This window comes from Lethenteron reissneri, chromosome 41, assembly GCF_015708825.2.
Source record: "Lethenteron reissneri isolate LAM-NWPU_2019-01 chromosome 41, ASM1570882v1, whole genome shotgun sequence".
Taxonomy (NCBI): Eukaryota; Metazoa; Chordata; class Hyperoartia; order Petromyzontiformes; family Petromyzontidae; genus Lethenteron; species Lethenteron reissneri.
Window position 1 is genome coordinate 10311092 of NC_083819.1, and position 13066 is coordinate 10324157.

Below are 13066 nucleotides of genomic sequence, written 5' to 3' on the forward strand. Positions count from 1 at the left end.
AATTGTGACAAAATTGAGGAAGTGGGTAACTGGAATTTCTTCCTGTGATTATATATATTACCCAGTTATCAATTACGTTTGGGATTGAGCGGTTGTGCAGTGGTTCGCGTGGTATGTAATCAAACTGGCGAAATGTGTATTATATATTTATGGCCATGGCTAACATTAGTGGTGAGTGATATCTGAACGGGTCCTGCTCCCATTACAATCCCCTCCACCAATGCGCACTGACCAGCGGCTGTTGAACAACCAACAATCACCCCGACCGACACGGCATGAGGAGGCGTTTCATCCAGCAGTGGATTGACATAGGGCTTTAAATTACCCACGATTTTCATGTCTGGTGCCACGGTGGCTAGGAGATGTTAACTACCTCGCCTGTTATACAGGAGGTCGTGGGTTCGATCTCGACCCTGACGCCTGCTGCTGTGTATGCGGAGTTTGCGTGTCTCTCTCTCTTATCATCAAGGTGGCAAGATGTTAACTACCTCGCCTGATATACAGGAGGTCGTGGGTTTGATCCCGAACCTAACGCCTGCTGCTGTATATTTTGAGTTTGCGTGTCTCTCTCCCTGTGGTCGTGTGGATTTTTTCTCTGGGTCTTCCGGTTTACCCCTCCACATTTAGAAACACGCGTTGAGAGCATTTGGCTGCGACACATTTCCACACGACAATACGACACTTGTTAAGTGGACAAGTTGGCTGCTCCCTAAAATCCGCGATTTAGGCTCAACGATCCCGCGGGTTATGGGAGGAGTCACAAACCGCGGGTAATCTGCGATTATGAATTGGAGCGCGAATTGTTCTGCTGTATTTCACTTAGAGGACGTTTAAATCTTACCAATATTTTTTATTTGATTACAAATTGGGTTGAGGTAATCTAGGAAATAATAGCATATGTTAAGGATGATAAACCACCTCAGAGCATTCCGGAATAAATGTCCGATAAGTAAAGTAAATGTGTGATTATTCAAATGTCACGCTATTTACGACACTAGATATATAATATTGATGAATTCAAGTGAATAAAATGTTGATAAAATTGCATGGGTAGAACATAAGGACAGATTTGTATTGTACAGCACATCAAATGTAAACATACATTCTACAAAATGTGACCTTTTTGCAAGTATCAAAGTATTAAAACATAAGAATAGGTTTTACCTTGATTAGGGTTTCTATTTGATGTTTGAACATCTTAACACCAATTTTTTTGCCAGAAAGAGTAAAAACATTCTTATTTTTTCATACATGCCATAATTATCAGCTTTTGTTGTTTTACGTGTACACGTAATTAAATTGTGTGAATTTATTTAAATATTTGTCTAAATTTTTTTTATTTTGCTTCTGAAGGACCTTTGCGGTGCCTTCAGAGGCCTGGCTGAACAACCCTGGCCTGTCCGGCGTGAGACGGGAGGAGGCTGCATTATCGACCTAACAGGTGGTGCCCAGGCTGGAGGAAGAATCTAGGAAAATAGGCTGTACGGTTCGCACACAAATCACATCTGCATTTAAGGCAGGGGCCATTCTAAGCAACCACATAATTTGGCGAATTAATCGCCCCCCCCCCCATAAAAATCCCAAGATAATATTGCAATCAACGAAGCCTAAAATATGCGTTATATGCCCGAAATACGATCCCTGACAAACGCATTGACATCGCACGGAGGGCATATCCAAAAATCCATCACACTTACATGACCAGGCCACCATTTATATCATGCCACTTATGATAATAACAATGTGCATCTGTTATAAGTACTCCAAAGAGGGGGATTAATTGCCGTTACAGTAATTATGGAAAATTATAGTTCTGTTTTTCGATTAGTCCGTGAACGTTACGTGAGGTTGCCACCAGAGGGAGCAGTGGGTTTTTCTCAGGTTTCTGTGAGGTGACGAGTTGATGGATGGCCCCTATGAAATCTCCATGCATTGCTCCTTCCTTGCCTCCTCTGTTCACTGTGTTGAAATAAAACAACTCGCGTAGAGGTAGCTTATATTTTACTACAGAGTGTCAATATTTACAGTATATCAATACAGTTTACATCTTTTCACCCGTGTACGTGGGCGTCAGCAGAAATAGTAACATTTCACACTCGGGTTTTCACAAAATTCCTGTGTAGGCGAAGAGGACAGTACTTGAGCCTTATTATTGTCTATATATTCTTTAACCCCACAACACATGATCGCATTTTACCCAAATAAAAGCATTTTAGTAGTCTACCGCATTTTTATCAGCCGACGGACAAAAACATTTCAATTTACTTTAAAGAGTATTCACATAGATTCACCGCATCTTTCAAGATATGAACGAAGATTGTTTGCAAGGAATGCATCATTTGCAAATGTTTTAACACCACATTCCTTTGTAGGTGCCGATATAATTAACTTACATTGTATATTACCACATTATACGAAAAATATTGGAAATAAATAGACTTTGTAACATAAACACTTTTAAAATATGAAAGAGGTAGAAAGAGAAATAAAGCAACTTTATTTCATTTGTATTCTCACAAAGGCTTTTGTGCTGAATATTAACTTTCATACTGTGGTTTCAAAGTAGCACGCAGAATTTAAAAGTCAATAAATATTTTTTTTATCAACACCTAATTCGTTTAATGTAAGGCATTTTAAACAAATTATAACGCCCCTATCTATACTCCTGGAATAAAAAGGTTCGTTTCGTGTACACTGTATATATGTAATGTAAGCGTACAGTTGGTAAGTGAGGGTTTACATTTGATGTCTACATGTGTTTTCAGTACGGTGCAACGTGCGTGTATGTACAGGCCTCGTATATATGCATGGATGTATGGATCTATAATGTATTTAAATAAAACACAAAGCAGCATATGTGAAAATATAAGGCGACTTCACGTTCCATTAAAAGTAAATGTTGAGCACTACATTCAGCTATACACATTTCCTGCATAGTTTTAATGAAAATAAATTATACGGGTTCATTAAGTTATAGGAATATATAGCCTACATTTAATTTATGCAATCATTCCAACACGACAATGTAAATTTCCATAAAATTCGGCTCTTGAAATACAACCTCAAACCAAGGAATACAAATATTTAAATGCAGTCATTGATCTTGAACACGGTTGGGTTTACTGCGATTTGAGAGTATTAATTAACTAAAATTAACGTCAAATTTTCAGGTCTCCATTTTCTAAAACATGCAACGAGATATAGTTCAACACTGGTATTTAGCATACAACACACTTTCAAATAATCGCACTTTACTCAACCGCATATGGGATCATTCTACAGTCCAAAGTAAATTGTCGCACAATGAGTGCAGAACTCACGATTGTGTGGAACATCAACTTCTCTCCTCGTACATTCAGTGTATTCATTCATTTATTGTCCCCCCCCCCTCCTCACCTCCCTCCTGCTCCACGCTAACAGCCTCCATCCACTAATCCACCCTGCGGACAATCTCGTTTTAATTATCTCTGATTGAAAGCAAAAATCGGTGATCTGCAGGCTCACCAAATGAAGTGCAGTGAATCTAGAGTCGACTGCATACAATAATTAAATGCGTTTTTATCAAATGTAAAAAAGGTCGGGAGTATATCAAGTGTTATACTGAAGCATGTCTGACAGCTGGCAGAACGATGCACATTAGCAGCAGGGAACGCAGTCAGCAGTCGGTTGTAGCACGCTGATATTTTTACACTTCGTGCTCTGCATCCGAATCCCGGGGATCGCGTTCAGCCTCAACCAGAGAGCTCATGTGCAGATCAGTGTCGGGCGTCTCTAGGCGCAGGTTTACGGAGCCATATGTCCTGTTCGTTCGATAGCCACCCATTCTGTGCCTGCGGTATATTTCGCCCTTACAGATGGACACTAATAAAAGACAGGATAGGATCATTCCGCCGAGGGTCAGGAAACAAAGACCAGCCACGATGCACTTATCTAAATTGGTCCCAAGCCGCGCGTAATAATTTTCGATTTTCTCCATCTCCCTGGCCGACACGGAGTCTGGATCAACCCTCGCCTCTCTCGGCACCAGGTATGCGATGACCACAAGGACAATTCCAGCGAAGAGGAAAATGAGGGAGATGATGAAGCCGTAATCCACAGGTTCACCGTTGTCATCGGCCGGGTACGATTCACTGCCAGGCGTTGGGGTCATGTCGACAGCCCTCGGCTGCACAGTGCGCCTCGACGCCGACACGGGGCTGATGGCCACCAATTCCACGTCCACGTAGTTTTGCGAGTGCCGCCTCGCCGTGTTGTTCACCTCGTTTGTGCCGCAATTTTGCGCCGTGAAGGATGTCTCTCCCTGACCGCTCGGTTGCACGCCTGAAGATCCGCTCAGGAGAAGCCGAGCCGTCGTTGCAGCTGATGTTGCCGTTGCTGCGGCAGAGTGTCCCTTTGGATCTGTCCATGGTACTGAAATGGAGCCTCGACTCTGCTGGTTGGCGGTTGGCCCGGAGGATGATGGACACCAGCTATGAGGATAGGCTCCTGTCGTTCTAAGAGGAATTTGCTCCGAGGATTCCATTTGCAGCAGCGTGAGCAACAACCTTTTCTCACCAAATCTCAGCAAATTATTTTAGAGACACTCAAATTACTTTTCTGTAAGTCCTGAAATGAAGAAAAAAGACCGGTGGATTGAGTATTTTTTTAAAATGCAGGCTGAGCAAATGCAGCCCAAAGTGCAGACTGAACACAAAGACAAAAACAGAAGGATGCTTTTCTGCAGTATCGTAGCATTATAACGTCAGAAAATAATAGCTCGATGCTTGTGGAGAGAATTGCTATTTACCAGGAGTAACACAGTGGCTACCTAAAGTGTAAAAATAAACAACCGCATAACACCCACACGGTTTCTGGCCAGCTCCAACAATTGTGCTGTGCACATGCAGCATCAATACAGGATATACTGTATATCAATATATCTATTAGATGGAGCAAACTATCGAAAGACACGTTTTAAAATGTACCAGTGGACGAATGCAGTACAATAACAACAACAACAACGGACACCTATGTTTTCACATATAAAACAAAACAGCCTTGTGCAGGAAAATAAAATATATGCTAACTCTTTTGTCACAATTAGGTACAGCGTTTTATTCGCGAAAAACGGTCGTAGCGATGTGCAACTTGTACAAAAATAACCTATGGAGGTCAGTCACCATGCACACGTTACGAAGGGTCATTCACGAAACGAGCACCTTCACCATACTTTACCAATATGCAATCACATTCCACACAGTGTCGGAGCCTACCTACCTTCGCATTATTTCCAGGGGCAACGGCAGCTGTCCGAGGCCGGAAGGCGCACAACCCAAAGTGATGCTCATCATGAGATCATATGTTAGATATGACAGTAATGGCAATCTCTGAAGAGCGATTTTAAATCGCAGTTTAGGCAGATTTCCAGACATCATGCGCACGGCCATTTTAATTGCATCCTCCTCCCCTGCCCATGTGCACGGGGAGGTTTTGACACGGATAGCGACGAGCCTCGCTTAATCCCCATCCGCTCCTGTCCAGCGCCGGAGAATCCCGCTTGTCAAGCGGCGCGTGCAAGACGCACGCGCGGGCTCGAGGCAGACATCGCGTGAAGGGCGCCTGCAGCCTCCGAACGCTGGTGCAGCCGTAAGAGTGCGAAATCGCAGCCCACCAGCCAGTCGTGCAGATAAATAGATGATGTTGGGGGGGGGGGGGAGGAGAAAGCTTGGATGATTGGGCTCCCCACGCACTCTCCCACCATCCCCTCCACCACCCCCCTCCCCGCCCCCAGCTCTCGCACGCCTCTATGCGCTGCTCGCTCGCTCGGCTGACGGCGAATGCATCGCGGCTCTTCAGCTCCTGTCGCACGATAACAACGCAAAGATGAAAAAAGGGATAAAAAAGAGCGTGAAGCCTGCCCGGCCTACCTCTCAATGGAGGAATGGACAAGACGAGCCGGCATCTCGTCCAGCCCAGAGAGAGAGAGATTCGCGCACGTGCACGGGAAGCGCTTGGAACCAGTGGCGTATGCCGGAGCCCTTTACAGTGCCTTCTGGGATTTCATTGTCAAGATCTCGTACGCTTCATCTACGGGCGTTCTGCTCACACAATTGCTCACCGCTCATTGCGTTCGTCTTCCTTTTTGGATAACCAAGCTACGTTAAGGGGTTGCATATATATTTTTTCGCAACTGGATGTTTGTATTTAGTCGGATAACGGGGATTTTTTTTTCAATTTAAATGGAGGTGATTTTAAGATTTGAACACCAAAACACTTGCTCTCATGAATAATGCAGATAGGTCTTTAACATCCACTACATAGCATACAGTTTTTAATGTTCACTTTACAGCGCATTGTTTATTCCCTGTGGAAATAACAATATATCAGCGGGAATTGAACCATAAAATCCATGCAAACTGGCTTAGGTGGTTAGCACTTAAACCATGAAGCCATTTTAGTGGTTTGCAAATAATTGCAAGGGCTGTAATGAGCAATATCAGCACACAGTTATGGAGAGTGGTAAGCCATTGGCGCACAGACACCTAGCAGCTGCTGGCTACTCATTCTGTATTGATGAATTGAAGATGTGTGTTAGAGTGGGCTGGGTGAGTGAAGACTTCAGAGTGAGAGATATTTTGTGCGCATCCCCCCTGAACAAGCTGAGGAGGCAGCAGGAGCTGACAGATTCGTGTGGCAGAGGAAGCCCTCAAAATGAACGCATCCGCAGTTTGACGTCTATATATGGGGGAGGGGGGGGTGGTCGCTTTGTCACTCACATTATGAATAGCGGGTGCATATAATTAATTTATTTTAAATCTTATTTTGAAACTACTGAAAATAAATTAATAAAAATGTCCAGTTTAGGAGTGACGTTGCCCCTCCCCGTGCCATAACCCCCCACGCAAACTCGGCACTAGAACGCATCGGTTTTTCGTTGAAAGGTGCCGTGTGTTTTCTTCATTATCACAGAACCAGATGGCGTTGAAGAAAGCTAAATTTTATTGAAGATGGCTATTGGTGCACATCGCTGTCAAAACGGACTCCCTTAAATCGTGGCCACGCGTCCAGTGTTGTGCAGTTCAGCTTGAGACAAACATGGACGGGATTGTTGGTAGAAGTGAGAGATTGAGGTAGAAGCATGTCACCATTTCAAACCGTAAGATTGCGTAACACGACGCAAGGGCAGCAAAAAGAGCGGTCATGTTTACTGAATACGATGCCTAGAACAAGAGGAAGGGTGGTGGCACATCCAGGCATGGTGGCAAACACCTGTAAGCCAGGACACTATCGAGGGATCACAGAGATTCCATTGCATCTCTCTCCTGCGTGTCATTTTTCTACAGAGTCACGGGAAAAAAACACCTACGAAGGAGTTGGCCAAACACTCAAATTACACAGTGAGTCGTTCCTGGATAAATAAATGGCTATTTGTGACACTCTTCTTATCTACACTTAGAGTATATGTGACTTCGATTATCCACGTGTTTTGGGTGTATGAGAGGTGACTGGGAATTGGCAGAAAATTCATCCTGCTTGCATTCATCGGAGGATAATCACAAAAAGAGGAATTATTTTTTGCAGATATTGTATATTCAGGTAAGATGTGTTTCACTTTTTTTGGAAGCTGGAGGACTTTATAAAATGAGTTTAACGTAGGAAATATAAGTCTTTGCAAGGCTTTGTTAGAGTATGCTCTATGCTTTATTCGGTCTCCATCATCGTTATCATCTTCAGCCATGTTCCATCCACAGCTGGACAAGGGCATCTCCACACCATCACCATTCCTCATGGTCATGTGATATCACAATCCACATCGCTCCTACGCATGAGGTGATCTCATAGCTGTGTCCCTAAGGTGGTCGGTAACCGTAGTGAAAACAAACATGACCTTCAGGTGCTAAAAAAAAGCTAGATTCAGCCAAACCAGCAGGGTCATCAAACTGATTAGGCACCAAATCAGCTCGTATGAGTGTAGTGTCAGAAAATAAAAAAAACATGGACAACATGGACTTTACACGGTAAAGTATTAGATGTCATCCAGGAGGACGTGAATAACCAATGATGTTTGTCATTGTTAATGATGCTATCGTAAAGGTCGTGATGATTTAATATTTATACTGTAGTAGACCAACAAGGAGTGCAGGAAGTTAGGCAGAGCGTTTTGCCTTTTAAGTTAATTATTTTTTTTCTTCAAGAAAGAAATGGAATGACCCCAAAGGAGTAATTTCATTCCATTTCTGGAATGACCCTAAAGGGGTGATTCCATTCCTGAGCCCAGAGGGGCCATTAATCAAATGAAATAACTAACACATTTGGTATTCACGTCATTTTTGGCGGATGTGCAGGAGTTTCAGAGTAAGGGGCAATGTTACTCTGTAACTTTACCCAATTGGGAATAATTTTGGGTGTTATTTTCAAAGTTGGCAAATTTGGTCTGTGACGCCAGTGTCACGGGATCTTTGACGGTCACTGGGAAGCAGGTAGTGCGTATATTCAGTATTAATAAGGAGGCTACTGCGCTCAATTTGCGAACCTCTGCATATCCTACCATTCGGGAGGATATGGCTGAACGAGCATTTCATACAACTGATGTTGTCCTGCCTCAATGTGTCCTGTCTCGAAATGCACCTGGCCTGGCGCAAGCGCCGTTGCGACGTCACCGCCACTTAGTGGCGAATGGCGGTTGTTGTTGATGTTATTGTCTCCAAACACATAAAGTGAGGGAAAAAAATATTTGATCCCCTGCTGATTTTGTTCGTTTGCCCACTGACAAAAAAATGATCAGTCTATAATTTTAATGGTAGGTTTATTTGAACAGTGAGAGACAGAATACCAACAAAAAAGTCCAGAAAAACGCATGTCAAAAATTTTATAAATTGATTTGCTTTTTAATGAGGGAAATAAGTATTTTACCTCCTCTCAATCAGACATATTTCTGTCTCCTAGGTGTCTTTTATATAGGTAACGAGCTGAGATTAGGAGCACACTCTTAAAGGGAGTGCTCCTAATCTCAGCTTGTTACCTGTATAAAAAACACCTGTTCACAGAAGCAATCAATCAATCAGATTCCAAACTCTCCACCGTGGCCAAGACCAAAGAGCTCTCCAAGGATGTCAGGGACAAGATTGTAGACCTAGACAAGGCTGGAATGGACTACAAGACCATCGCCAAGCAGTTTGGTGAGAAGGTGACAACAGTTGGTGCGGTTATTCGCAAATGGAAGAAACACAAAAGAACTGTCAATCTCCCTCGGCCTGGGGTTCCATGCAAGATCTCACCTCGTGGAGTTGCAATGATCATGAGAACGGTGAGGAATCAGCCCAGAACGACACGGGAGGATCTTGTCAATGATCTCAAGGCAGCTGGGACCATAGTCACCAAAAAAAGAGTTGGTAACACACTATGCCGTGAAGGACTGAAATCCTGCAGTGCCCGCAAGGCCCCCCTGCTCAAGAAAGCACATATACATGCTCGTCTGAAGTTTTCCAATGAACATCTGAATGATTCAGAGGACAACTGGGTGAAAGTGTTGTGGTCAGATGAGACCAAAATGGAGCTCTTTGGCATCAACTCAACTCGCCGTGTTTGGAGAATGAGGAATGCTACCTATGACCCCAAGAACACCATCCCCACCGTCAAACATGGAGGTGGAAACATTATGCTTTGGGGGTGTTTTTCTGCTAAGGGGACAGGACAACTTCACCGCATCAAAGGGACGATGGACGGGGCTATGTACCATCAAATCTTGGGTGAGAACCTCCTTCCCTCAGCCAGGGCATTGAAAATGGGTCGTGGATGGGTATTCCAGCATGACAATGACCCAAAACACACGGCCAAGGCAACAAAGAAGTGGCTCAAGAAGAAGCACATTAAGGTCTTGGAGTGGCCTAGCCAGTCTCCAGACCTTAATTCCATAGAAAATCTGTGGAGGGAGCTGAAGGTTCGAGTTGCCAAACGTCAGCCTCGAAACCTTAATGACTTGGAGAAGATCTGCAAAGAGGAGTGGGACAAAATCCCTCCTGAGATGTGTGCAAACTTGGTGGCCAACTACAAGATACGTCTGACCTCTGTGATTGCCAACAAGGGTTTTGCCACCAAGTACTAAGTCATATTTTGCAGAGGGGTCAAATACTTATTTCCCTCATTAAAATGCAAATCAATTTATAACATTTTTGACATGCGTTTTTCTGGAGTTTGTTGTTGTTATTCTGTCTCTCACTGTTCAAATAAACCTACCATTAAAATTATAGACTGATCATTTCTTTGTCAGTGGGCAAACGTACAAAATCAGCAGGGGATCAAATACTTTTTTTCCCTCACTGTATGTGTATAAAATACAATGGATACAATGCCACGTCGTGAATTGGCACAGGAAAAAATGAATCGGCAATCAATTGGAATTGTACACTAAGTAGGTTCGTGTGTGTGGGAATCACTTGCATCAATCGAAATAAAGTATCCCGGGAAGCGGAGATTGGAACAGTACAATTTGAGAACTTGATCATGATTTTAGCTGAAGATAGGGCAGAATGATTTCTCTGAAATAATATATTTGATAACATCACACATTTTAAATTACGTGTCGGTGACACTTTGGCTGGGTGCATTTCGTGGTCATGAGAAGGAACGCAAGGTTGTTGGTTGGAGGTCATCATGAAAACGGTCATTTTATCTTTTGTTGTTGGAGGGTGGCTACTGTCAGCTGTCCATCCATTGTCATCATTCAGGAGTCTCCTCCATGGAGTCTGAACCTGACAACACTGCCACCAAATGTCAACAAATCCATGCATCTCATTGACCTCTTGAATCACATCAGATAGCTTCTTCAATCCTGTACCACGTGCTGCGCCCGTTAAGTGCTCTCTTTCTGGCCAAAGCAAGCTGGACATGCAGGTCACATTACCCAGTCAATGCAGTCTCACTTGTGTGAGAAGCTCACAAATTGGCCTTTGTTTAGATCTTTCGAGTACAGGTATATGGGCATTCCTCACACAAATCAATGTTTTATGCCAATTGAGGTCAATGTTTCACAAGCATAGAGGCGAGAGGGCATGACCGTGGCCGAAAAGACGAGCAGTCGTCCTGGCAGCGTCCACAAAGCATTGTATAACCGATGAATTGATGACACAGTTCACCTGATATGTATTCTGGCCACACATAGCCAGACAAATGCACACTGCCGAGGCACTATGCCACCTGTATTCTCTGTACTACTCCATCCGATTTTTTTCTTGCAGTGGCAGGGTGACCCACGTGACCCCAGCGACACGTACAAGAACCATGGGTGTCCAATCCTTTTCTAGGTCAGGCTTTCTGTTATCTGGCAGCCCGCCAAGATGGACAATTGCCCATGTTCCAGACGGCGAGCGCCTTTGAAAATATCCACAGCAAACGTATTAAGGCTTTCAACTGTACACAAAATTGATTTCCATCAAACTAAATTCGGCTGCCTCCTTCACGGTTCTAAAGAAGCACTCGTGCCAAAGACACGAGCCTTCTAAAGTATATTTCTATCAACTGATATTGACGAAGGTAGTGAGGTTTTTTTTTAAAAACCCACATGATTCCTTGCTTCCTCTGTGAAATCCGTAAGCTTCAATTGGCTCTCTCACCTGGTTTATTTTGAGGCTCTTGAGCGGCTGCCTAATGATGAGCTGCACGCCAGGGCACGCCATCTGTCGTGCCCCGGTGCAGCGAGGGTTCGCGCTCCGAGCGCTGCCCATACAAGGAGGGTAAGGGGGCTGCCCCGCGGCACGTTGGTACGCCAGCGCAACACGTACTGGGATGAGTAAGAAAAAGCACTTGTCACACATTGACAATTCACTGTGTGTGTCCGTGTGTGTGCGAGGGAGTAGAGCGGTGCGCTACAAACCCGGTGATGCAGAGTTCATTTCTCGCTCATGGCCAACACCAGGGACGATAATCTGAACCGGTCCAAGGCCTCCCCTAGGTCGACACAGCCTCAAATGAGTACCTGGTACGGTATGTAGTAAACATCGCCACTGGGGAGACAAAGGCGGCCGGGCGTGGTGTTGGCCACCCACCCCCTCGTGTGCCGTGCCGGCCTTCATAGGTGCTCGCTAACAGCACTTGCCCCGAGAGTATGTTCAGGCTATATGGGGGAACTTTGTCTTTTTTGCGAGGGAGTAGGATTGGGTGTAGGGAGGTAGCGTGTGAATGTGCGTCAGTATGTAGGTCTATTGCTGCATGTCTACTGGACATGCGCGACAAAAAGAGCTTTAAAGCTCATCGGATTACTACAGTATAAATAAATATTCTTATTTTGATACGTACATCGCAAACTACAGCAGCTTACTTGGACTTCCATATACTAATTAATACAAATATCAGCACGGCAAACAGCTTAAATGTACGGTTATTCATGCAATGGTAGTTTGTACATGTGTGTTATAGCCACAATACGTATGTGTGTAAATATTTTTAAATTATCCATGGATTACTTAATTCAATAACTGGTCTGCATGTGTTTCTTAAAGGTAATAATCGTACGGGAAACGTTCCTAAAATCAAGTGCAGTGCTTGAGATGCAGTATATTACAAAGCACGCTACAGCGTGTGTTGATTTAATAAGCGGGATTGAGAAAATCTACACGAGAATGCCCCCCCTCGCTTGCTGTTATTGGTGATTTTTTTTATTACACAGAATTAATTACATTTGGCTGGAGTTTCTTTGCTTCGCTGTGTGTTTTCTCTCCTACCAGCTCGGTAAAGGAGGTGGTGGGAGGGGGGTGGTAGTGGTGGTGCACCGACTTGACAGGTTATCTTAAACAGGGCTGAAATTCCACAGCAGTGGATACGAAATAGGAATGTGAAAGCACAGATACGTGTCCCCCCCCCCTCTCTCTCTCTTAATGGTACAAGGTATACCTACAAAGGGGAGTGTACATTAGAATTGTACAACCCTTATATGGTCCACGCACTAGCTGAGTGAAAGCGCTTTGCGGCCATGACGCTTGCTTGACCATACGTAGGCATTCAGATATCACTCCCCAATGGTGCACTGGCTGTGTGCAGGAATCTAACCGGGGTCACCACGCGAGAAGCACCGCGCTACCGCTCATCCCCA

At 44.2% G+C, this 13066-nt stretch overlaps 1 protein-coding gene across 1 annotated transcript; it reads right to left on the reverse strand.

Annotated features, from left to right (window-relative positions):
- Window positions 1-1897: 1897 nt before the first annotated feature.
- On the reverse strand, window positions 1898-5729 carry LOC133352725 (transmembrane protein 74B-like). The gene is made up of 2 exons (XM_061568554.1): window positions 5257-5729; window positions 1898-4605 (listed from the first exon to the last, which is right to left on the reverse strand). The coding sequence occupies exon 2, from the start codon at window positions 4520-4522 to the stop codon at window positions 3686-3688; it is 837 nt and encodes a 278-aa protein (XP_061424538.1). The 5' UTR covers window positions 4523-4605; window positions 5257-5729; the 3' UTR covers window positions 1898-3685.
- Window positions 5730-13066: the final 7337 nt, after the last annotated feature.

Bases quoted from the DNA above. Each gene is read 5' to 3' on its own strand.
- LOC133352725 (XM_061568554.1), bottom strand. From the start codon at position 4,522: ATGGAATCCTCGGAGCAAATTCCTCTTAGAACGACAGGAGCCTATCCT.